The 18,853-nt window shown below is 40.3% G+C and overlaps 2 protein-coding genes across 36 annotated transcripts in view; one reads left to right on the forward strand and one right to left on the reverse strand.

The window, feature by feature from the left end:
* LOC148108139 (uncharacterized) overlaps positions 1-18,853 on the reverse strand; it is a 485,477-nt gene that overhangs the window by 282,807 nt on the left and 183,817 nt on the right. The window lies entirely within an intron of this gene.
* LOC123803623 (ral-GDS-related protein-like) overlaps positions 1-18,853 on the forward strand; it is a 124,342-nt gene that overhangs the window by 70,905 nt on the left and 34,584 nt on the right. For 9 of the 23 annotated variants that reach the window (XR_015721098.1, XR_015721097.1, XR_015721103.1 and 6 more), the window contains one exon: positions 6,917-6,974. The exons of 7 other annotated variants lie outside the window; for them this stretch is intronic. Coding sequence is in view for 1 of the 16 variants with exons in the window: in XM_087853854.1 (XP_087709980.1) it covers positions 18,787-18,820 (34 nt within the window). In the remaining 15 variants the exon portion in view is untranslated. 7 more of the 23 variants (XR_015721113.1, XR_015721115.1, XM_087853854.1 and 4 more) reach the window with 4 other exon arrangements.

The following is an 18,853-nucleotide window of genomic DNA, read 5'->3' on the forward strand; positions in this document are numbered from 1 at the left end:
ATAGAGGGTCCCTTCTCTCAAGAAATGTAGCACCTAGCAGTGGGGTGGGCCCTGTGTCCATCTAGCTAGCAAGCATGCTGGTGAGGGGTATGGTGAGAGGTTTGGTTGAAGTGGACCCTTCTGAAGAGGTAATGGTTCCGTTTGGTCTTAAAGACTGAAGAGGATGTAACAAGGTGGAGCTGTGCTTTCCTCGCTCAGTAACAGCATGGCTAGTCATGAGATGGGTACTGTACTGTTCTGGAAGGGATTGCCATATATGAAGAAAAGCACTACCTTTTTCGCTAAAAACATAGTCATCCTATATTGCACATTATGCAGTTCCTTATTTTAGCTCCTTTCTCTTAAATTTAAGTTCTCAAATAAGCGTTGACTCCCAGAGTTCAATGCAGATATTTTGTCCACACCAGAGGGTCGAGTCGTTGTTAGTAAGAGATGCGTGGCTAGGCCCATGACAGCTGAAGAACAAGTTGCCCTCTCTGTAGGTCTACCTGGAAGCATCCGTGCTTCCAGCCTCCTTCTGCTGTGAGTCTGTCTGAAACCAGACTGTCCTTGTGGCTCGGGTACTCATCGTGTTTCCTTTAAACCCAACTGCCCAGTTGCCAGAAGTTTTCTGACCTTTTATTACTCCAAAGGTCAAGTAACTAAGACTTAATGTTCTTGTAAACCAAACTCCCTATTTTTTCCCTTGTCAGCACTTCCTTTACCTTGCACCCTATGTCATTTGGCTAGTTTCAGGGAGAGTTGTACCCCATGCTCCCTACTTCTGGACATAACAAGTTTAGCTGGCCATTGTTTTGGTAGATGACCTCACATGAGTTAGGATGTAATCTTGTCCTCATTCTTCATCGTCCTACCTTTCTAAGTGGAATTGAAATCAAGTGTGAATCGACTGCGATATGTTGCAATCATCTGGTAATAATTTGGGAAAAAAATGTTTCCCACACAAATTCAACGAAGATCAGCAATTTTAAAGTACACTATAGCATCTTGTATAAACTCCAGCTTACATTTCACATTATTTGTGGTCATGCAGTAGGTTCTGAAGAGAAAAGAACTATGGATAATCAGTTAAAAGAATGACAGATTCCCTGATGTGCTGATCAGTAGTAATACCTAATTTCGATTTCAGGTGTTAGCTACAATGGATTACCATATAGATGCAGCTGAGCACTGAGCATTCAACAGAGCCATGTGTTTTTTGGAAAAGTAATATTTATTCACACTGTGTGGCTTTCTTGAAAATTTTTTTTTATTTTACTCTCCAGAGAAACTACAAACAAGATGTCAATAGCTTTATGTGGCATTCCCAGTAGTGTAGCTTAGAATATCGGCTGCAGTAGAAATGGCACGATGTATTTGCTTCAGCAAGGTAGGCTTCATCTGGGACTTTCTGAGGGACAGGCTTAGCAGTTAGACAGAGGTGGTCATGTGGGGCTTTATTTTTATTGCCTTCAGAGACTTTAATGCATAAAACATGATCCTTGCAATATTTGGGTACACAAAGAAGCATGAGCATGGATGACGTTTCAACCTTTGAGTTGTCATATCCATTTGTTCTGTCCATTTGGGAATGTTCTTAGTAGCTCAGACTACGAACATGGTGTTTCATATTCAAACCTCATTGAGTTTATTTTTGAGTGTCTTTAAAGTCCATCCATTTTATAAATAAGAAAACTTTTATCTAGAAGCGGTGATGATGATAGGCCTGACCTCAGAGCAAGTTGCAGACTACTAGTGGTGACTGACAGTATGCGGGTGTGTAGATACACGTCATCTTGCTATGTTCTTTAGTTTTCCTTGTATTAAAAAGACATTTTTCTCTATTGCACATTAAGAAAATAAACCCAAATCAAGGAGACAGATAAGTATTTTGGAAAGCTGAAAAGCATGATTCAGTGCCAGATTGGTTTCCTGACTAAAGTAAAGGTCTGAAGAACAGTGGGCATGCTGCCAAGCATTCATCTAGTCCAATATCAAATCTATCCTGAATCCGTAGAGTAATTCTCTCAGCATCTTCTATACGCTGTTTTAATTTCAAGTGGCTGGAGGGGATCAAAAGAATATCCCGGACTGCAGCTGGGGTGCCCAGTGCCCTTGGTGGAGAATGCATGAGAAAGTAGGATACTGAGTCACTGCCGTGCCATTCACTCAGGAAGAGTGAACTACAAAGTAGGAAGCAGAAGAAGGCCTCAAGGACTCAACGGGCTTAGGCTTCAGTCAACATGAGGCAGCAGCCCATTGACAAGAAACAATGTCAGCAGAGATGGTGTCCCTGGAGTCGGGTGCACTGCTCTTAGTACTTCAACCTCTTATTATGATGAAAATATTCTAATTAATCATTGGAAGATTATTGTGGCAGAGAGATGTGCTGCTCACATCGCCCTTCAAGAAAGAATTTGCTACGGAGCTGCAAGGAGCAGGGTTAGCTGGCAGCCCGAGGCTGTCAGTGCCTTCAGCTCTCCAGCCACAATCACCTCTTCTCATCCCCAGCCATTGACTGAGCAAGGTGGTGGTACAAGGACCTAGCCGTTTTCAGGCACACCAGACCCCTCTAATGCATCATCTTTGCTGTGGCGCTTCTGCTAAGCTGGCAGAGACTTTTAGCTCTGTGTGGTGGTCTGAGGCTCCCTGGCCACTCCTACTTCCTCATTTCCCTTCCACAGATGTTCCTTTACAGTAAACCAGGGCACTCCTAACTCCACCGCAGTGTCTATCCTCAGAGAACTCAGCCTGCAATGATCATTATTCATCTGTTATCAAACATACCGAACTAGCCTGTGTAATAAATTTTTCAGTGAAGGGAAGTATGAGTTAGAACCATAAAACTTAGATGTGAATGGAGGCCTCTCTTCAGTCTGGAAACCTCCTAGGCCATCTCCAGGCCGTGCTGTTTCTGGGTGCTAGAGTTGCTCATGTGGTCAGCAGCAGCCTGACTGCTGAGACTCTGGTCCTTATTCTCAGGTCCAGAGTCATTGATTTTCTCTTTGCTTGTGATGTTTTCCCACAATCCGTAGACAGCTCTCTCGGTCCTATACTCCTGTCTGTGTCCTTGTGTGCAGTCATGGGCATGTTGAGCTGTACATTCTGTTGCTAGGACGGTGCTTGCGTGGGTTCTTATTAAGATATTCCATAGAGAACGTACTTATTTTTCCTTCTTCTGATTCCCTTTTACCATAATGGCACTTACAACAGAACCTGGTTTTTACCTTTACTTCCTTTTGTGTATTACTCATCTAATACACATGTTGGTGTATATTGCAAGGTGAAGACCACTTGATTTACCCCCCAAAAAGCCATTTATTTGTCTCTGCACAATTTATAGATTGATCGATCCTGCCTGGTGGTTGATGTCTGACTGACAAAGGTTATGGGTTCTTCAGGCAGCAGATAATGCTGAGTTCACTTGATTTAATACTGAAGTCACTTTTCTTATATTTCATTTACATCAGTTTTCTTATATTTTCCAGCGTCGTTTAACTTTTTCTAAGTATTTATATATAAATAGTAATGAGTATTTTTAATCTCTGAGACAAATAAACGTGCAAACACCTGGGAAATTCAAAATTTCTTCTTTGACCTGTGCATACTTGTCTCCAGCTTCTGCTCTTCCTTCTTCATTCTTTAAAAAAAAAAAAAAGAAGAAGATTTTATTTATTTATTTGAGAGAGAGGGCGAGCACACGCAGGGGTAGCAGCAGAGGGAGAGGGAGAAGCAGACTCCCCACTGAGCAGGGAGCCCGATGGTGCGCTCGATCCCAGGACCCTGTGATTATGAGCTGAGCCGAAGGCAGATGCTTAACTGACTGAGCCACCCAGGCGCCCCTTCCTTCTTCATCCTTATTGTCTTTGGAGAACTTCAGTGCACTGATATCTCCAGGGTTTCCTTTCATCTCTTTTTAAGCTTTCTCAGAGGGATCTTATGCACACACATGTTCAGCTGCTACCTATATCCTGTTACCATCCAAATCCTGCTTCTGCCCTCCAGGCCCGTATATCTAATTGTCTAGAACATTTCCTTGAAGAAGTCCATTGACACCTCCATTTCCAGGATGTCCAGAACCAAACTTGACGTGCTGGGATTCCTTCTAGATCTGATATCTTAGATAGAAGTATTGCCATTTGCTGAGCCGCTGGGGAGTTATTCTTGAGTCCTCCATTCACCACAAGTACTCTGACCACTGCCTTGACAGTTTTACCTACTACATATCACTATTATATGCTTCTCCTCTTTATCTTGCTGACCTCTGTCCAGGCCACTTCATTCCTCCTCTGAAATGCTGCCGTTGCCTCTTCATTGATATCTCTGCCTTTCTTCTCAGCCATCTTCAATTCCCGTCCAGCTGGAACCCGCTCAGTGAATGCACAGTGCTCCATGAGATCATAGCGTCACCTGCCTCTCCAGGCCCTTCTCCCCTCCTCACCTACCTGCCAGCCAAGTGGGCTCTCTTGCTGCTGCTGTTCCTTTCAGGTACCAGGCTGTCTTTGCCTGTTGGCCTTCACACATGCTCTTCCTTTTGTGCCTGTTCTCCACAAGGCTAATTTAATTAGTTCTGTAAGTCTCAGCTCAAGTGTCCTTTTTTCCTGGTACCATTCCGTGAAGCTTCTGCTGAGATGAGGTGCTCCCCCCCTCCCCTCTGCAGCAGCTCAGAGAAATTTCTGTCAGCCTTTTTTTTTTCCTGAATGATATTTTCTTTATCATCCCTCTCGCCCATTAATCACGAAACCCTTAAAAGGAAGAACTAAATAGTTTATGAATATTTATTTTATTTCTGCATTTCAAATACCAAGCTTGGTATCAAGTGTGTAGGTATTTTTCACTAAATGGGTATGATATACATGTGCCCATTGTGTGTATATAAGTGTGTTTGAGTGTATGTCCGCATTAACACGTAGTAAAACAAGATATAAGATACCCTTTAGAGTTATGGGCTTATGAGATGCCGAGCCAGCATGTTCTAGAGGGAGTCTGAGGTGGAAATGTAGGAGAGAGCTCCTGTGAGTGATTGTCAGCACGTGATCAGCCACATACTGTTTTTAATATATATAATCGGAAATAGTCTTCAGTGTAGTTTATATAGCATTTCCATCTGTGTAGATTCGTGCTATGAAGATTTTATAAGAAAGGCCATAACTGAATACATTTATATTTTATTATGTTTGTCAAATATTGAAAAATTAGTTCTTTTAAATTATACAGCTTTTTTGTTGTTGTTTGGGTTTTCTTTACTAAGTTTAGGGTTTAAGAAATGCCCACACATTTTAATGTATTTTAATGTAAATACCATTAAGTCATTGACATGTTGTAAGGAAAGACCCAGGTACATTGTATGTTAACATGAACAGAGGACCAAGGCAAAGATTAGGATACTTGTAAATCTCAAAACAGTTCTGCAGGTAAAAAGCACGTGTAATTCTTCTGCTGAGTATTTATTTGAGCACATGCTATGTGCCAACCGTGCTGTTGGTGCTGGGGACACTTCCGAGAAAAGACAGAGGTATTCTTGTTCTTGTGGGTCTTCTACTCTGGGGGAGGGAATACCGCCTTCAAATGGGTGAACGTGAAGATCACTTCAGCTAGGGGTTAGGGCTAGGAAGATGACAGAACAGGTGGTAGAGAAAGCATCAGAGCAGGGGTGAGGTGGTGCTCAGAAAGAAGGCCCAGAGAGGCCTCTGTGGGGAGGTGGTGCTTGCAGTGAGAGGGATGGTGAGGCGAGGCCATCAGCACTAGGCTGTGGGTGGAGAAACATCCAGGTGGAGCAAGGAGTCTGCCTTTTAAAGTCCCTCGCTTCTGTTGGAAGTGTACCTATCATGCCTTTTCTCAGTGGATGTTCTTACCTGTTCACTGTTGTCAAATAGAACAAAGGAAGTAATACAGGTATATGTCACTGACCCACGGGGAAGTTAAGACAAGAAAATGAAAACAAAGCAAAACCTCGGGCTGGCTCAAATGGAGGAGGTAGGTTCTTAGCTGCCTGGAAATATACTTATTCAGGAGAGCTGGATATACATTTTTTACCTTCATCTTTCAAAATGGTAGAGTATTAGCCTAGATAAACCTAGAATGAGGATTTTTCATGGTAAAATAGTCATGTGTTATCAATACCAAGAAATATATTTTGATCAGTTTTTGGATTTCTACACTTCTTAAAAAGGTAGGTGCAGATAAAGTACAAAGAATCTTATGACCCAAGAGTAACTTGATCAAAACTAATTTTAGAGTGGGGAAAAAAAGAAAAAAAAAAAACGTATTTGGGGTTTGTCTTTTTTTTTTTTTTAAAAGTTGCTATTATTAGCCAAATACTCTCGTACATCATATATTCATTCTTTATTGTATCTTCCAATGTGTGGGGTGAAGGGGGTAGAATTCCTAACTGCAATCCTAACCTTATTTTTAGCTATTAATTTCAAGAAATTCTTGGCAGCAATTTCATTTCGTTGTTCATCCGTGTGCTCATGATCTTATCCTCCTTGTTGTTCATCTTTCTTCTGACTCTGGTCCTTGTCCAGAGACTAATAATGATGATAATGGAATGGGGAAGTGGAAGGTGAAAAAGCAGAAACCTGGGGAAATCTGGCATTTGAGAAATTATTACTTTAATATGAACTTAAGCAATGGCTATGATTCAATTAAGATAAAATGATCCTTTTAGGGTTTTTTTCCCCTTCTTTTCCTTGTTTTCTTTTAGGAGGAATTAAACGTGGAACAGTGATGCCTTTAAGGCACTCAGGGAAGGAAGGTTGCTTGGGGCAAGTAAAAGACACTGTCCCATGGGCTACAGAGTGAAGTGCACTATTTATGTTATTAGAAATAGTTTTTTTTTATTTTCTGAAATACACACACACACACACAGCACTGTCATGAAATGTGTAGTTTATTTTCTCTTTATATCTTAACAATTTTTAAATTTGTTTTATAGAAAATAGTGCAATTTCTACCTGAACGAATTTTCTTTCGATGGCATTACCAGAGTATAGGTAAGAACAATTTAAAGATTTTTAAAGTGATATAGATTTCTTCCAGTCGAATTTTCAAAATGTTTTCTATAATTAGCACCGTCAAGATTAGGTTATAACAAGGGATGGTAAGAAGGGTATGCTGGTTAAAAGTAAGACAAGTCCAACCTGGACGTTGGAGGAAAACAGAATATCTATCTTGCCACAGGTGCTCCTTAAAAAGGACGCCTCATAGACCAGCAGCATCATCCTCACCTGAGAGCTAGAAAATGCAGAATGTCAGGCCCATGCCGCACCTACCAAATCATAGGCTGCGTTTTTAATAAGAGCTCCAGGGGACTCTTGTGCAAAAATTGTTTGAGAAACAGTTGATCCAGAGTATTTTCAAGTAATTGTTCATTTTTTTCTTACAAAAATATCTTGTTCTTCAAGATTTTATCATCGATGCAGAGTTACTCTGTTTGAATGCTTTAGGGTGTGGCAGCAGGAGGGAACTTGAAATACAGCCATGTTACCACGGCTGCCCTTTCTGTGCAGCTCTTGACATCGAACAATGTTGCCTCTCGATTTAATATTCATGGCACAACTGGTGTAACTTGTGCTACTGTGACTCCTCCTTTTTGTTTAGAGAGTGTCTGGTTTGGTCTTTCCGCCTTTGAAGACTGACAGTTCCTCCCTTTTTCCTCCTTGCCAGATGATCATATTTGGGAGAACATAACCTTATAATGGGATCTTAACTCTCTGATCATTCATTCATTCATTCATTCAAATACCTCTTGAGGGAGAAACAAAGTCCTGGGGCAGAAGCAAAGAATATCTCACCATGCTTGTATTGTATAAGCTGATTGCCGGGGTGGGGGATAGGTGAGAAAAAAAAATAATTACAGTATGATTGTCACTACGAAAAGTGTAATGGTAGCAACGAAGAAAGTCCAACAGTTCTATTCAGAGGACTTGCGGAAGGCTTCAAGAGAGGTAATCTCTACCTGAGCCTTGAAATAGGAGTGTGGAAAGGGTTTCCTAGATGGGAGATCGATCTCTGAAAGACATGGGACATGAAAGAACATGGCACATTCAGTGGGTATTTCAAAATTCAGAACCCCAAATTTAATTTAGTACTATTTATATGAGAAATACAACTGACCCTGATAAAAACTGAACTGTTTAGTGAAATATATATAATAAATACATCTACTTAACTGAATGATGATATCATTACTTGAGCGTAGATGCCTTGGTCTTTAAATCTTTCAAATACACAAAGAAAGTTTCCCTTTAAATTTTAGCGTTATCAATAGCATTTCTGTTAATTGCTACTTCAACATTGTGTATTTAAAGTAAAAATTTAAAAATGAAATGGTAAATACAATCTGAAGGGGAATCGTAGGGATTTGTAACACTCCATGGTGTGGGAGAAATAGACGAAAATGAGAAATAACTGCATGCAGACCTTTTTATTTGTGCTAGATATAATCCGTTCATTCTGTTTATATTGTATGTATGAAAACCCTACTCATTTTCTACAGAGAGTACTTTAAAATGTCTGAAGCTTAATAGCCCCCCTCAGCCTGAATAAACTTACTGGGAATGGGTGTAGAAACTCATTTGCTCTTTGTGTTGTGAAACTTTATGTATCTAGGAGGTGGTCTATGGGATTACCTTAATTCTGGCTACTATGACCACATGGACTGGTTAAGATTGCAGGTACAGTTAGCTTTTTACCCAGTTTAGTAGTGTCTGACTGAGAACAGTGACTCTTGGGTTGGGATTGCAGAGTACTAGTCTCCTGAGCCAGCATAAGAACAGGTGCTGTTTATCTAGTTTAGTGTGTAGAATAAGCGAGTTTATCTAGTGTATAGAATAAGCTGTCTGTGTGACACGGTCAGAATGAGTCATGTTTTAGAATGTTGACGTATAAGGGGTGCCTGGGTGGCTCAGTCGTGAAATGTCTGCCTTCGGCTCAGGGCGTGATCCCAGGGTCTTGGGATCGAGCCCCACATCAGGCTCCCTGCTGAGGGCCTCCTTCTTCCTCTCCCACTCCCCCTGCTTGTGTTCCCTCTCTGGCTGGCTGTCTCTCTGTCAAATAAATAAAGAAAATCTAAAAAAAAAAAAAAAGAATGTTTAAGTATGAGCATTTGCATTTAAATCATCCTTATTTTGATGCTTATATGCTTAATACTTGAATCAAACAGGCTCTTTTCAGATAAATGTATTTTTGCATGATTTATCAAACTGGGTAGAAGTTGGTGGTTAGGTATCCAGACTTTTTATTATGATCTTCAGGCTGTATGTACTTTGGAATCAGAATTTTTCAGATTTTAGAATTGTACTGTGGTCTATTGACGTTCAAGAAACATTAACACCATGTTGATGTCGATATGTAACAGCCCAGGGGACTGGACAGCAAGAGAATTCTTATTTCTGTAGCCTAAGATATGACTATTTGGCATCAGTGGGATAACTACATCCAAAATAACCTCAGGTTAGTCGGGTGTTGCCACCACATGAGTTCAGATGCAGATCAGGTCCTGTCCACTAGTGAATTACACACAAAAAGCTTTTGTTTTCATAGCTTCTTGGATTTTGAAATTGCTGATAAGGGATTGTGGATGAGCAGTTCTACACGTTTTCTTGACCTCATTCTCTTGCATTCTTCTCAGTTTATTTGGATTTGTTAAAATGGCTACCATTTTGTCACTCAAGGTCTTGACCAAGTTAGTTATAAAAACTGAGACTATAAGGAAACACCAGATTTCAAAAGGAAGGAATGTGCGTTCAATATTTCCATAGCATTGGTATCTTCTTGACTTCCTCGAAACCTCTTGGGGCTAGGACAGGAAGCTTTTCACTAGTCTATTCCAGACATTCTACATACCTAGTATCCCTCATTTTAGATCTCTTATATTCTAGATATCTAATATTTCTTACCTAATCTGAAGACCACTACTGTATAAACTACTTAATTAAATGTTACTATGGCTGGTAGTGGCCAAGGTACTCTGGAATACTGAGTTAGAACCTTGAAGCTGGGTTCACACACCACTGGTTTGGTATGCTTCCTGTCACACACTACAAATAATGTCCCTACATTTCGAAACCTAAAATAAGAGCAACTCCTATATTCTGCAAGTCTTCAAAGTTCTCGGACCTATCAGATAGCCAGGTTTATACAGAGAAAGAAGAAGTTAATTTGAAGCATCAAGTGCCACAGTGTGAAGTCCATTTGAAGTCAGTTTCTTATCCTGTGATCTTGTTTTGTCAGTAGCAAAGAGAGAGGTTCTGTTTCTCTCTAAACTGTTTTTAGAGGGAGAAAGTAGTCTACACATTTCTCTATGCGTAAAGATGTAAAGGCTGGCTTCTTGCTATATATAAGCCATTGAATGAGGAAGCCTGTTTGGACTCTCAGTGTTGTCATGTGAAATGAACACCGTTCATTATTCCAGGCATCTAGAGATACTGCTTCAAGTGAGGTTTAGAGGGTAGGCAGATAAGGGAGGTGACTGACAGAACACTCACCAACCGTGATGTCTGCCAACCTGCTACTCAACTGTTTGCAAGTTCCCATGACTAATTATGAGTGGGAAGATTTTCCTAAAGTCAATTTTAGGCCAATACGTCATGGTGGACAAGGGTGGGCACTTGAAGCCTTATCTCTGTAATAATGAGAGCTGATAGGATGTGAGGAGATGATAAAGAATGGCATATCAGTAAACCAAGAATATTTGGTGCAGGGACAGGCTCTGGCCCCCTTTCATGTGCCCATGCGTCATCAGTACAGGATTCAAGTTCTGTGGGTTTGCTTTAAGAGGGTTTACTGCTCATGAGTCTCTAGGAAGCACATTTCCTGTCCCGTTCGGCGTACAGTGCTATGCCTGTATGCGGTAAATGTTTGCTGTGGGTGGAAGGATTTGTTTTGTACTAGAGATGTTTTCTATCAAAAATCTTCAAAATAAATAGCCCTTGAGTTTTAAAGGAGTGGGCTCAAATGGAAGGTTCACAGAGTACCTCATAGGTGTTTTTTATAGGAGTCGTTATTCATCTAGTTTGCTCAGCCAGGTTCTTCTGATACATAATATAAAAACCAATGCATAATACACTGCAGATTTGTTGATGACTTTGTAAGAGTATCCCTCGTGTTATGTCTGGGGCTACCCAGTGGCCTGACAGTGCTTGGAATGTGAACACAACCTCTGAGCAGCCTTCTTTCTCAAAGTTTCTACAGCTCACTGAGCTCTAACTACTGCTGGGGAGCCTGAGCCTGACAGCCCTCCCTGGGTCCCTCATAGTCAGGACACACCACAGCCCCCTCTTCCTGAGGGAAGAGGGTCTTCTGTGCACTTGACACTAGGACTCCCCCAGAGATGCATCTCGGCCAGGCTGAACTACGGGGACCCTGCATGCCTTTGTGTCTACCAGGTGATGGCTGAGCCTAGTGCCCCTTTGACCCACTTGGTGTCTTCCCAGGGTCCTCTCTGGGGTGCTTTCATCATCATTACCCTGCATTTCTTGCCCTCCTTCCCACTTTGTACTCAGTCCTCTGGAAATCCTCTTACTGGGTTAAGCCACAGCCCTAGAGCCTCAGCCTCTTGGTTTCACCTCCTCGGCTCTTTGAACCCTGGCTTTTCTCTCAGGCTTCTTTGTCTCCCTCAGGCCTGTGGGGGTGAGATCGTGGTCTTTCTTTTCTCCAAGGCCCATTCCAGACCTCATCCACTACCCCCTCTGTAGAAACGTCTCCCTTGATAGAACTTGTCCTTCCTCGTTGCCGCCATGTCTTCTGATCTTCTGCTTACTTGCCTTTTTTTTTTTTAATGGCTTTGCTGTCTCCGAGTCCTTTGCCTTCATGCCAGGTTACCCATCAGCTCCCCGACCGCTCACCCTCCATGGTTTCCTGACTTCAACTTCTGCCCCTTGTCATCAGGCAGACCTGTATCTGAGCACAACCTCTGTCCTTCTGATCTTTCATTGAGGTACTTGCCGGCCACCTCCTCTGTTTTTTCCTTTTTAAAAAAGCAGTTCTTTTGGGGGAGTATAATTGACATACAATAAACTATTATGTGTAGATAATGTTAATTTTGAGAAGTTTTGACATAGGTTTATACATAACATCATGACCATCAAGAGAATGTGAAATCATTATGACAATCAAGAGAATGAACATAGCCATCATTCTCAGTGATTTTCTCATGCCCTTTTCCCACCTCCCTGCCCAGTCTCCAGGTCACCACTGGTCTACTTTTTGTCATTATAGATTAATTTTATTTTCTAGAATCTTACGGAAATAGAATCGTGCAGTGTGTACTCTTCTTTGTTTGGCTTCTTTTAGTCAACATAATTATTTTGAGATTCTTCTGTGTTGGTGCATATATTAATAGTTCATTTCTGAGTAGTACAGTATTCCATTGTATAGATACACCATAGTTTGTGTATCCAGTCACTTGTTGGTAGGCATTTGGGTTGCTTCTAGTATTTGAATATAAACAAAGCCACTGCAACATTTGTGTACAAGTCTTTATGTATACATGTGCTTTCCTGACTCTTGCGAATGGAATGGCTGAATCATATCGAGTCATATGTTTAACTGCCAGACTCTTCCCATAGTGGCTGATATTCTCAACAGCAGTATGAGAGCTCTTGTAGTTATTGTAGTTATTTTACATTCTCATTGACACTTAGTGTGATCAGTCTTTTTATTTTAGTGGTAGTGGTATGTTATTGTGGTTTTAATTTGCATTTCTCTAATGACTAATGATCTTGAGCATCTTTCATGTGGTATTTGCCAACTGTATGTCTTTGGCAGTGTGTATGTTTGAATTGATGGGACTTTTTTTTATGAAAACATTTATTTATTAATTTTTATCAGGTTCAATTAGCCATCATTAGTTTTTGGTGTAGTGTTTGGCGATTCGTTAGTTGCGTATACCACCCAGTGCTCATCACCACAGGCGCCCTCCTTAATCACCTGGTTACCCCTCCCCCACCCCCTCCCTTCTGTAACCCTCAGTTTGGTTCCCAGAGTCCAGAGTCTCTCATGGTTTGCGTCCCTCTCTAATTTCTTCCCATTCAGTTTTCCCTCCCTTCCCTTGTGGTCCTCTGAGCTATTCCTCATGTCCCACATATGAGTGAAACCATATGATAATTGTCTTTCTCTGCTTGACTTATCTCACTTAGCATAATCCTCTCTAGTTCCATCCATGTCGATGCAAATGGTGGATATTCATCCTTTCTGATGGCTGAGGAATATTCCATCGTAGATATGAACCACATCTCCTTTATCCATTCATCAGTTGAACATTTTGTTTAATTGAGTTGTTTGTCTTCTTACTATTGAATTTTGGAAGTTCCTTATATAGTCCAGATTTAAGTGCTTTGTCAAATATGTGGCTTGGAAATCTTTTCTCCCCATCTCTGACCTGTCTTTTCATTCCCTTAGTTGTGTCCTTCAAAGAGTAAACTTTTAAAAATTTTTATAAAGTCCAGTTTATCAGTTTTTCTATTGTGGATCGTGCCTTTGGTGTCCCGTCTAAGGAATCTTTGCCTAAGCCAAGATCACAAAGACCTTCTATGTTTTCTTGTAGAAATGCTATAGTTAGTATGATTCACATTTAGGTCCTTGATTCCTTTTGAGATTAATTTCAGATTCCTCCAGTGGACTGCTGCTCCCGAGTGCTTATTGTAGATACTGTAGTGCCAGAAAGTTCTGTGTTCCTGCTCAACTGGCAACTTTCAGCACACCTTGTACACCAGCACCCCAAAGGGGTTTTCTCTGTGTTCTTGTACTTTTCCTGGTGTGGTATACTGTCTTTGCTTATTAATTGGCTTGAGGCATGATACAGAGAGAGTTTTTTAAAAATTAAAACCAAATAAGAATCCATTTTCTAATGCTAAAATTAGATTAAAACTATCTTTGTGAACTAGTGGCCTTAAAAAGATATCTAAAAGATTGTTACTTTGTCAAGAGAAATTGTCAAGCATTGCAGTTCTCAGAACTAAAAGTAAGCTAAGTGAAGATTTTGAAAATGTTGCTGAATTTGTTCCATTAAAGCCAGGAAAGTAAACTTATAATGCATTCTGTGTTATAAACAAAATATTGAAGCTAATGATGAGTTTTAATCTTTTTTGATTGTTCAATATTGAGATTTTGTTTTTTCAATGTTTAAATGTTCTGGAAAAAATGAACCATTAAAAATACATCAAAACATATCTATAGTGGTACACATTTTTCCTTTTACCTTAAGCTCCGGTATGGCTTAGCTGAACACTGGTACTTATTTCAACTTTAATAGTGTTCATCATGGATTTTTTTGCATTAATTTTGATTTTTAGAAAGTATCATATTAAAATATTACTTACTTTGATTACTGAGTTTTGGTGTCCCCTTAAATCTTGTGCAGACCCCTCACTCTTCTTGTCCTAGACCCAGCCCTCCTGAAAAGCAATAAGACTCACATTCAAAGAATATTTATAAAATACAATCAAAGTTAGCCAATAGAAGTTAGAAGTTCATAGAATCAGTTCAACCCTAGCAGTCTGACTTCTGACTCTGGCTTGTAACTGCCAACCTGTACTGCTTCACACATTCAGGAGTTTCTGAATACAACAAGATGGGCTACATCAAATACGTATGTATTCATTTTCTATTGCTGCTCTAACAAATTATCAGGTGAATTTCAAAAAAAGTCAGGGACTATTGGCAGATATGGGTCAGACAGTCTGTATGTCTCTTTGTAAAGGCTGTCTTTTCTATAAGTTTTTTTTTTCTCTCCGTGTAGAAATGAGTGGATAAAGAAAGGGGGGGTAATCAGAAGGGGGAATGAAACATGAGAGACTATGGACTATGAGAAACAAACTGAGGGTCTCAGAGGGGAGGGGGGTGGGGGAATGGGATAGACCGGTGATGGGTAGTAAGGAGGGCATGTATTGCATGGTGCACTGGGTGTTATACGCAACTAATGAAGCATCGAACTTTGCATCGGAAAGCGGGGATGTACTGTATGGTGATGAACATAATATAATAAAAATTCATTAAAAAAAAGAGAAATGAGTGGATATAGGCAGCTGTGGGTAGGCCAAATGTAAAAGTTGAAACTGTGGACATAGTCAAAGAAGAGAAAGGGGCTGACGAGCCCCAGTACTCATGCACAATGACCAGGAGAAAGTGTTTCCAAGAATGTGTTGCAAGATGATGGATTTGCCAGATGTCCGGAAAGAGAGCTGTGTGTGCAGAATTTATCTCAAATCTCTTGAGTGGAGTGTCTGTTGACAGTGCCAACCACATGAGGTCCTCATGGGCATACTGGAGCCAGTATTAAACTAAGGCGCAGCGGACTTTGACAAAGAATGGATGCACATGGCCCCAGGTTAAGGAGAGGTATGGGGTAAAACAGTCCCATGAGCACAGGTACTTGAACTGTAGCTGTGAGAGAGCTTAGCCCAGTAAGTGCTGGCTCTAGACCAAAAATTACTGGAGATGGTTTGGTGACTGGGGAAGTAGAGGGAGGAGGGCACTTTAACTTCCCTTACTCATTCACAAAGCATTGGTAATTTAGTGCTGTACTCTGATCATAACAATGGTGAGTTTCCACTAAGCCTCAGTATTATAAATAGCACAACAGTTAGAAAATTGTATGCATTTAACTAACATGCATGTATCTATCCACATAAAGATGATCTGTAGCAGTTTGTCGAGACTGGTTCTGTTTCTTGTTGGAACGTCTCTTTAAAATACATTGGTGGGGAAAATATGGTTTGATGTCCAAGTTTTAATTATTGCATAAACCGTCTCATCAGGAGATCTTAATAGTTCTTTTTTCCCAGAAAAATTTGGGAGGACATGTTCTCTTGCCTAACTTCTAATATATTTTCATTTTTAAAAATTACTTCCTTCTTGAAGGTTAAGATCCCGTTTAGAGCCTACATCTGGTATTTAGTTGGGTTGCCAAGCCATCTCCATACTAAGACGTGAACACATTTATAGGATGATAGGTAATATGATTCCATCCTCATAAGAGAGACTTTTGTCGTTGAAGTGGGATGCAGCACCAAAGGTTTTGCAGTTGACTGGTGTAGTTCTGAGTAAACTTTGATTCCTTCTCCTTGACAGTGACCAGAGTTCCGTTAGAGGACTGAACCCATAAATGTGATTGTCACCACAAGGAAAGAAACGTGCGGTTTTGAATATTTACAGAATGTTCTCGTAAAAATGTTCTGTGAGCTGTTTTATTTTTAACTTTAGAAATTTAAAAAAATCATTTATTTTATGCATGATGAGATATTTACACATAATCCATGGCGAGCATGTATGTTACTTTAATATGAATCATTTTGACTCTTTTAAGAGTTTTGAAGAGGTTCATACTTGAAGTACTTTCATCTTAAAGATCTCTCTCTCCTATGACATTGCTTTTTTCTGAAGGTCATCTTTCTTTTATTTTTTAAAAATTGTATCTTGTCACAAGTACATATTTTCTTTCTAAAACTGATCTTTTAAAACATATCTTAATCCATTTTGAGTTTTTTTGTGTGTATGGTATAAGTTTATGTACTTTATTTCTAACTCGGTTTTTGAGGCTCAACTTTAAAAAGCTTCTACGCACTGGAAATTCTATTAAAAGTATTTATTTTAGGTGAATGTGCAATGGCATTTTGCATCACTCTTAAATTTATGAGTGCCACAAAGTGACAAAAGAGGGCCATTTTGAGGGAAAAAAGATCTTTAAAAACCACTCAACTTTTTATTTTAAATTGAAAATTATATGGCAAATATTGTTAGAGCTTTTGTTCTTATCTCATAACTTACTGTGATAGACATTTTAAATATTATTCAGAGAACAGGGCTTGGGATTCAGGGTTTGGAATTCAGAGTTCTCATTTTGATTTTGCTGTGATTCGGAGTTCTCATTGGCAAGGCGCTAACTGCTCCACTGTTATCATCAGGAAAGGGACGGGGTTGGAGTTCCTCTCCGAGCTTCAGCGTTCATGTGTTGGATTCTGTTCACCCCAGTAATCTTGTTAAAATTATAGTTGTCTCTGAGTAATTTTTGCTGGTTTTGATAACCCTTGTTGGGGAAAAGAGCAGCAGAGCCTTCCTGTTGAATATTTACCTCTTTGCAGCACATCAATCTTGTACTTTAGGTTAACATTGGCTTATTTTAAAACAAACATACCTTTTATAATGATATATACTATTCGATGCTAGATAAGATGACCCTAAAACGTAAGTGGCAAAAGAAGCCAGCCAGAGATACGTATTTTATGGGAGGTTATTCCCTTGTAGTTCTGTGTGTACCTTTGATAAGTTCGAATATTTTTTGTTTTATACTTATTTAAACACTCATAGCCACTTAAGTTTGATGTGAACTATTTCTTACATGCTGAAAAAGGGAGGTGAACTATTCTTAGCTTCACAATAGATTCCATATTTTATCCCTCCTATTTCAATTAATAGTCTTCTAGTTAAAACTTATCAGGTTGTGACCTCATGTTTATTATTGGCCTTATTTACATTTTGTTAACTTAAATACAGTTAACATAAAAAGTTGGCAACGTAATAGAATTTTGTAGAAACTTTCCTCCTGTTAAATTTAATATGATTTGGTTAGAGATACATAGAGCCGTGTCATTTTTTTATCTCTTGTATTCAGCAATGTCACCATTTATTTTGCCTGCTTGGGGAAGGGGGACGGGTGTGAGTGGTCCTCAAGTCTTGTGCACAGCAGTGGCCTGTCCATGGGCATGTCTGAGTGTGTCTTGGAATCCACTGTTGATGGAGTAGAACTGTCTCCACACAGGGTGTCTGTCTTAGTGTATTTGACTTCTATGGGGAGTCAGCCAAGCCTGCTTTTTTCCTTTTCTTTTCTTTTTCCTTTCCTCTCCTCCCCTCCTCTCCCCTCCCCTCCCCTCCTCCTCCCCTCCTCCTCCCCTCGTCCCCTCCCACTCCTTTGGGCTCCTCCCCTCCCCTCCCCCTTTTCTTTTGGCTTTCCTGCAGAGCCTCATGTTTGGCTTAAACACTTCCTCTTGAGGAATCTGCACCACCCTGGTGTAGTTGAGAGATCAGCCAGTCCCTCACCTGCCTACATTTGGAGCTCACTGCATCTTTCAGCTTCATCTGACATGTTTTTCATCTTTTTTGCTTATTTCATTTCTTTTATTGGTGTTATCCTTTCAGCCATTTAGAAATCCAGAAACGGAAGTTCTTACCTGTGTTTATAAATTCTAAGAATGGGATGGAGCTGAAAGTAAGTGTAGAGGAGGACAAAGGGCCCATATGCCGGTACTGATGTATGTCACCAAGTCATACTGATCGTTCAGAGCCCAGGGAAGCTGTAGGAGAGAGCAGAGTAGGGACATGAGGCAGGGAAGTGGAGAGCTGCCCTGTCCCATTGAACCAGGTCTTCAAGGTTTTATTTAGCTCTAAGATTTTTCAAGGACACTGCATTATACATGTGAATGTTGTAGTGATATGACATAAACCCTATTCAAAGCACAGTGTAAATTTGGAGGAAAATTATCTTTGCGTTGTTTTTGAGGATAACTGACTGTTGATGATACAGGCACTGTTGTAACTCACTTAACCCTGTACGAGTGCTTTGTGGTAAATTCGGTTATCATCCCTATTTTACAGAGGGGGAGACTAACGCGTAGGGAAGTTCAGTGGTTCTCCACTGGCCACAGCTCAGCCAGCAAGCAGCAGAGCCTGAATTCAAGCCCAGGCACTGTGGCTCCAGACCCCAAGCTCTTAATCCTTGTGCTTCTTGCAGCACGCCTGCTTCCTTGTCACTAAGAACTTGGTGCAGGAATTTAACAGTAACTTTAACTTCTAGTTTTTCTTTCTCAGGACTGATTCTGCGTTGCAGTGCATCTCTGCATAAACATGTAAGTGTTTAATTTTGTCACCTTTAATT

The sequence above is a fragment of the Ursus americanus genome, chromosome 22, assembly GCF_024610735.1.
Source record: "Ursus americanus isolate L20-20 chromosome 22, mUrsAme1.1.p, whole genome shotgun sequence".
Taxonomy (NCBI): Eukaryota; Metazoa; Chordata; class Mammalia; order Carnivora; family Ursidae; genus Ursus; species Ursus americanus.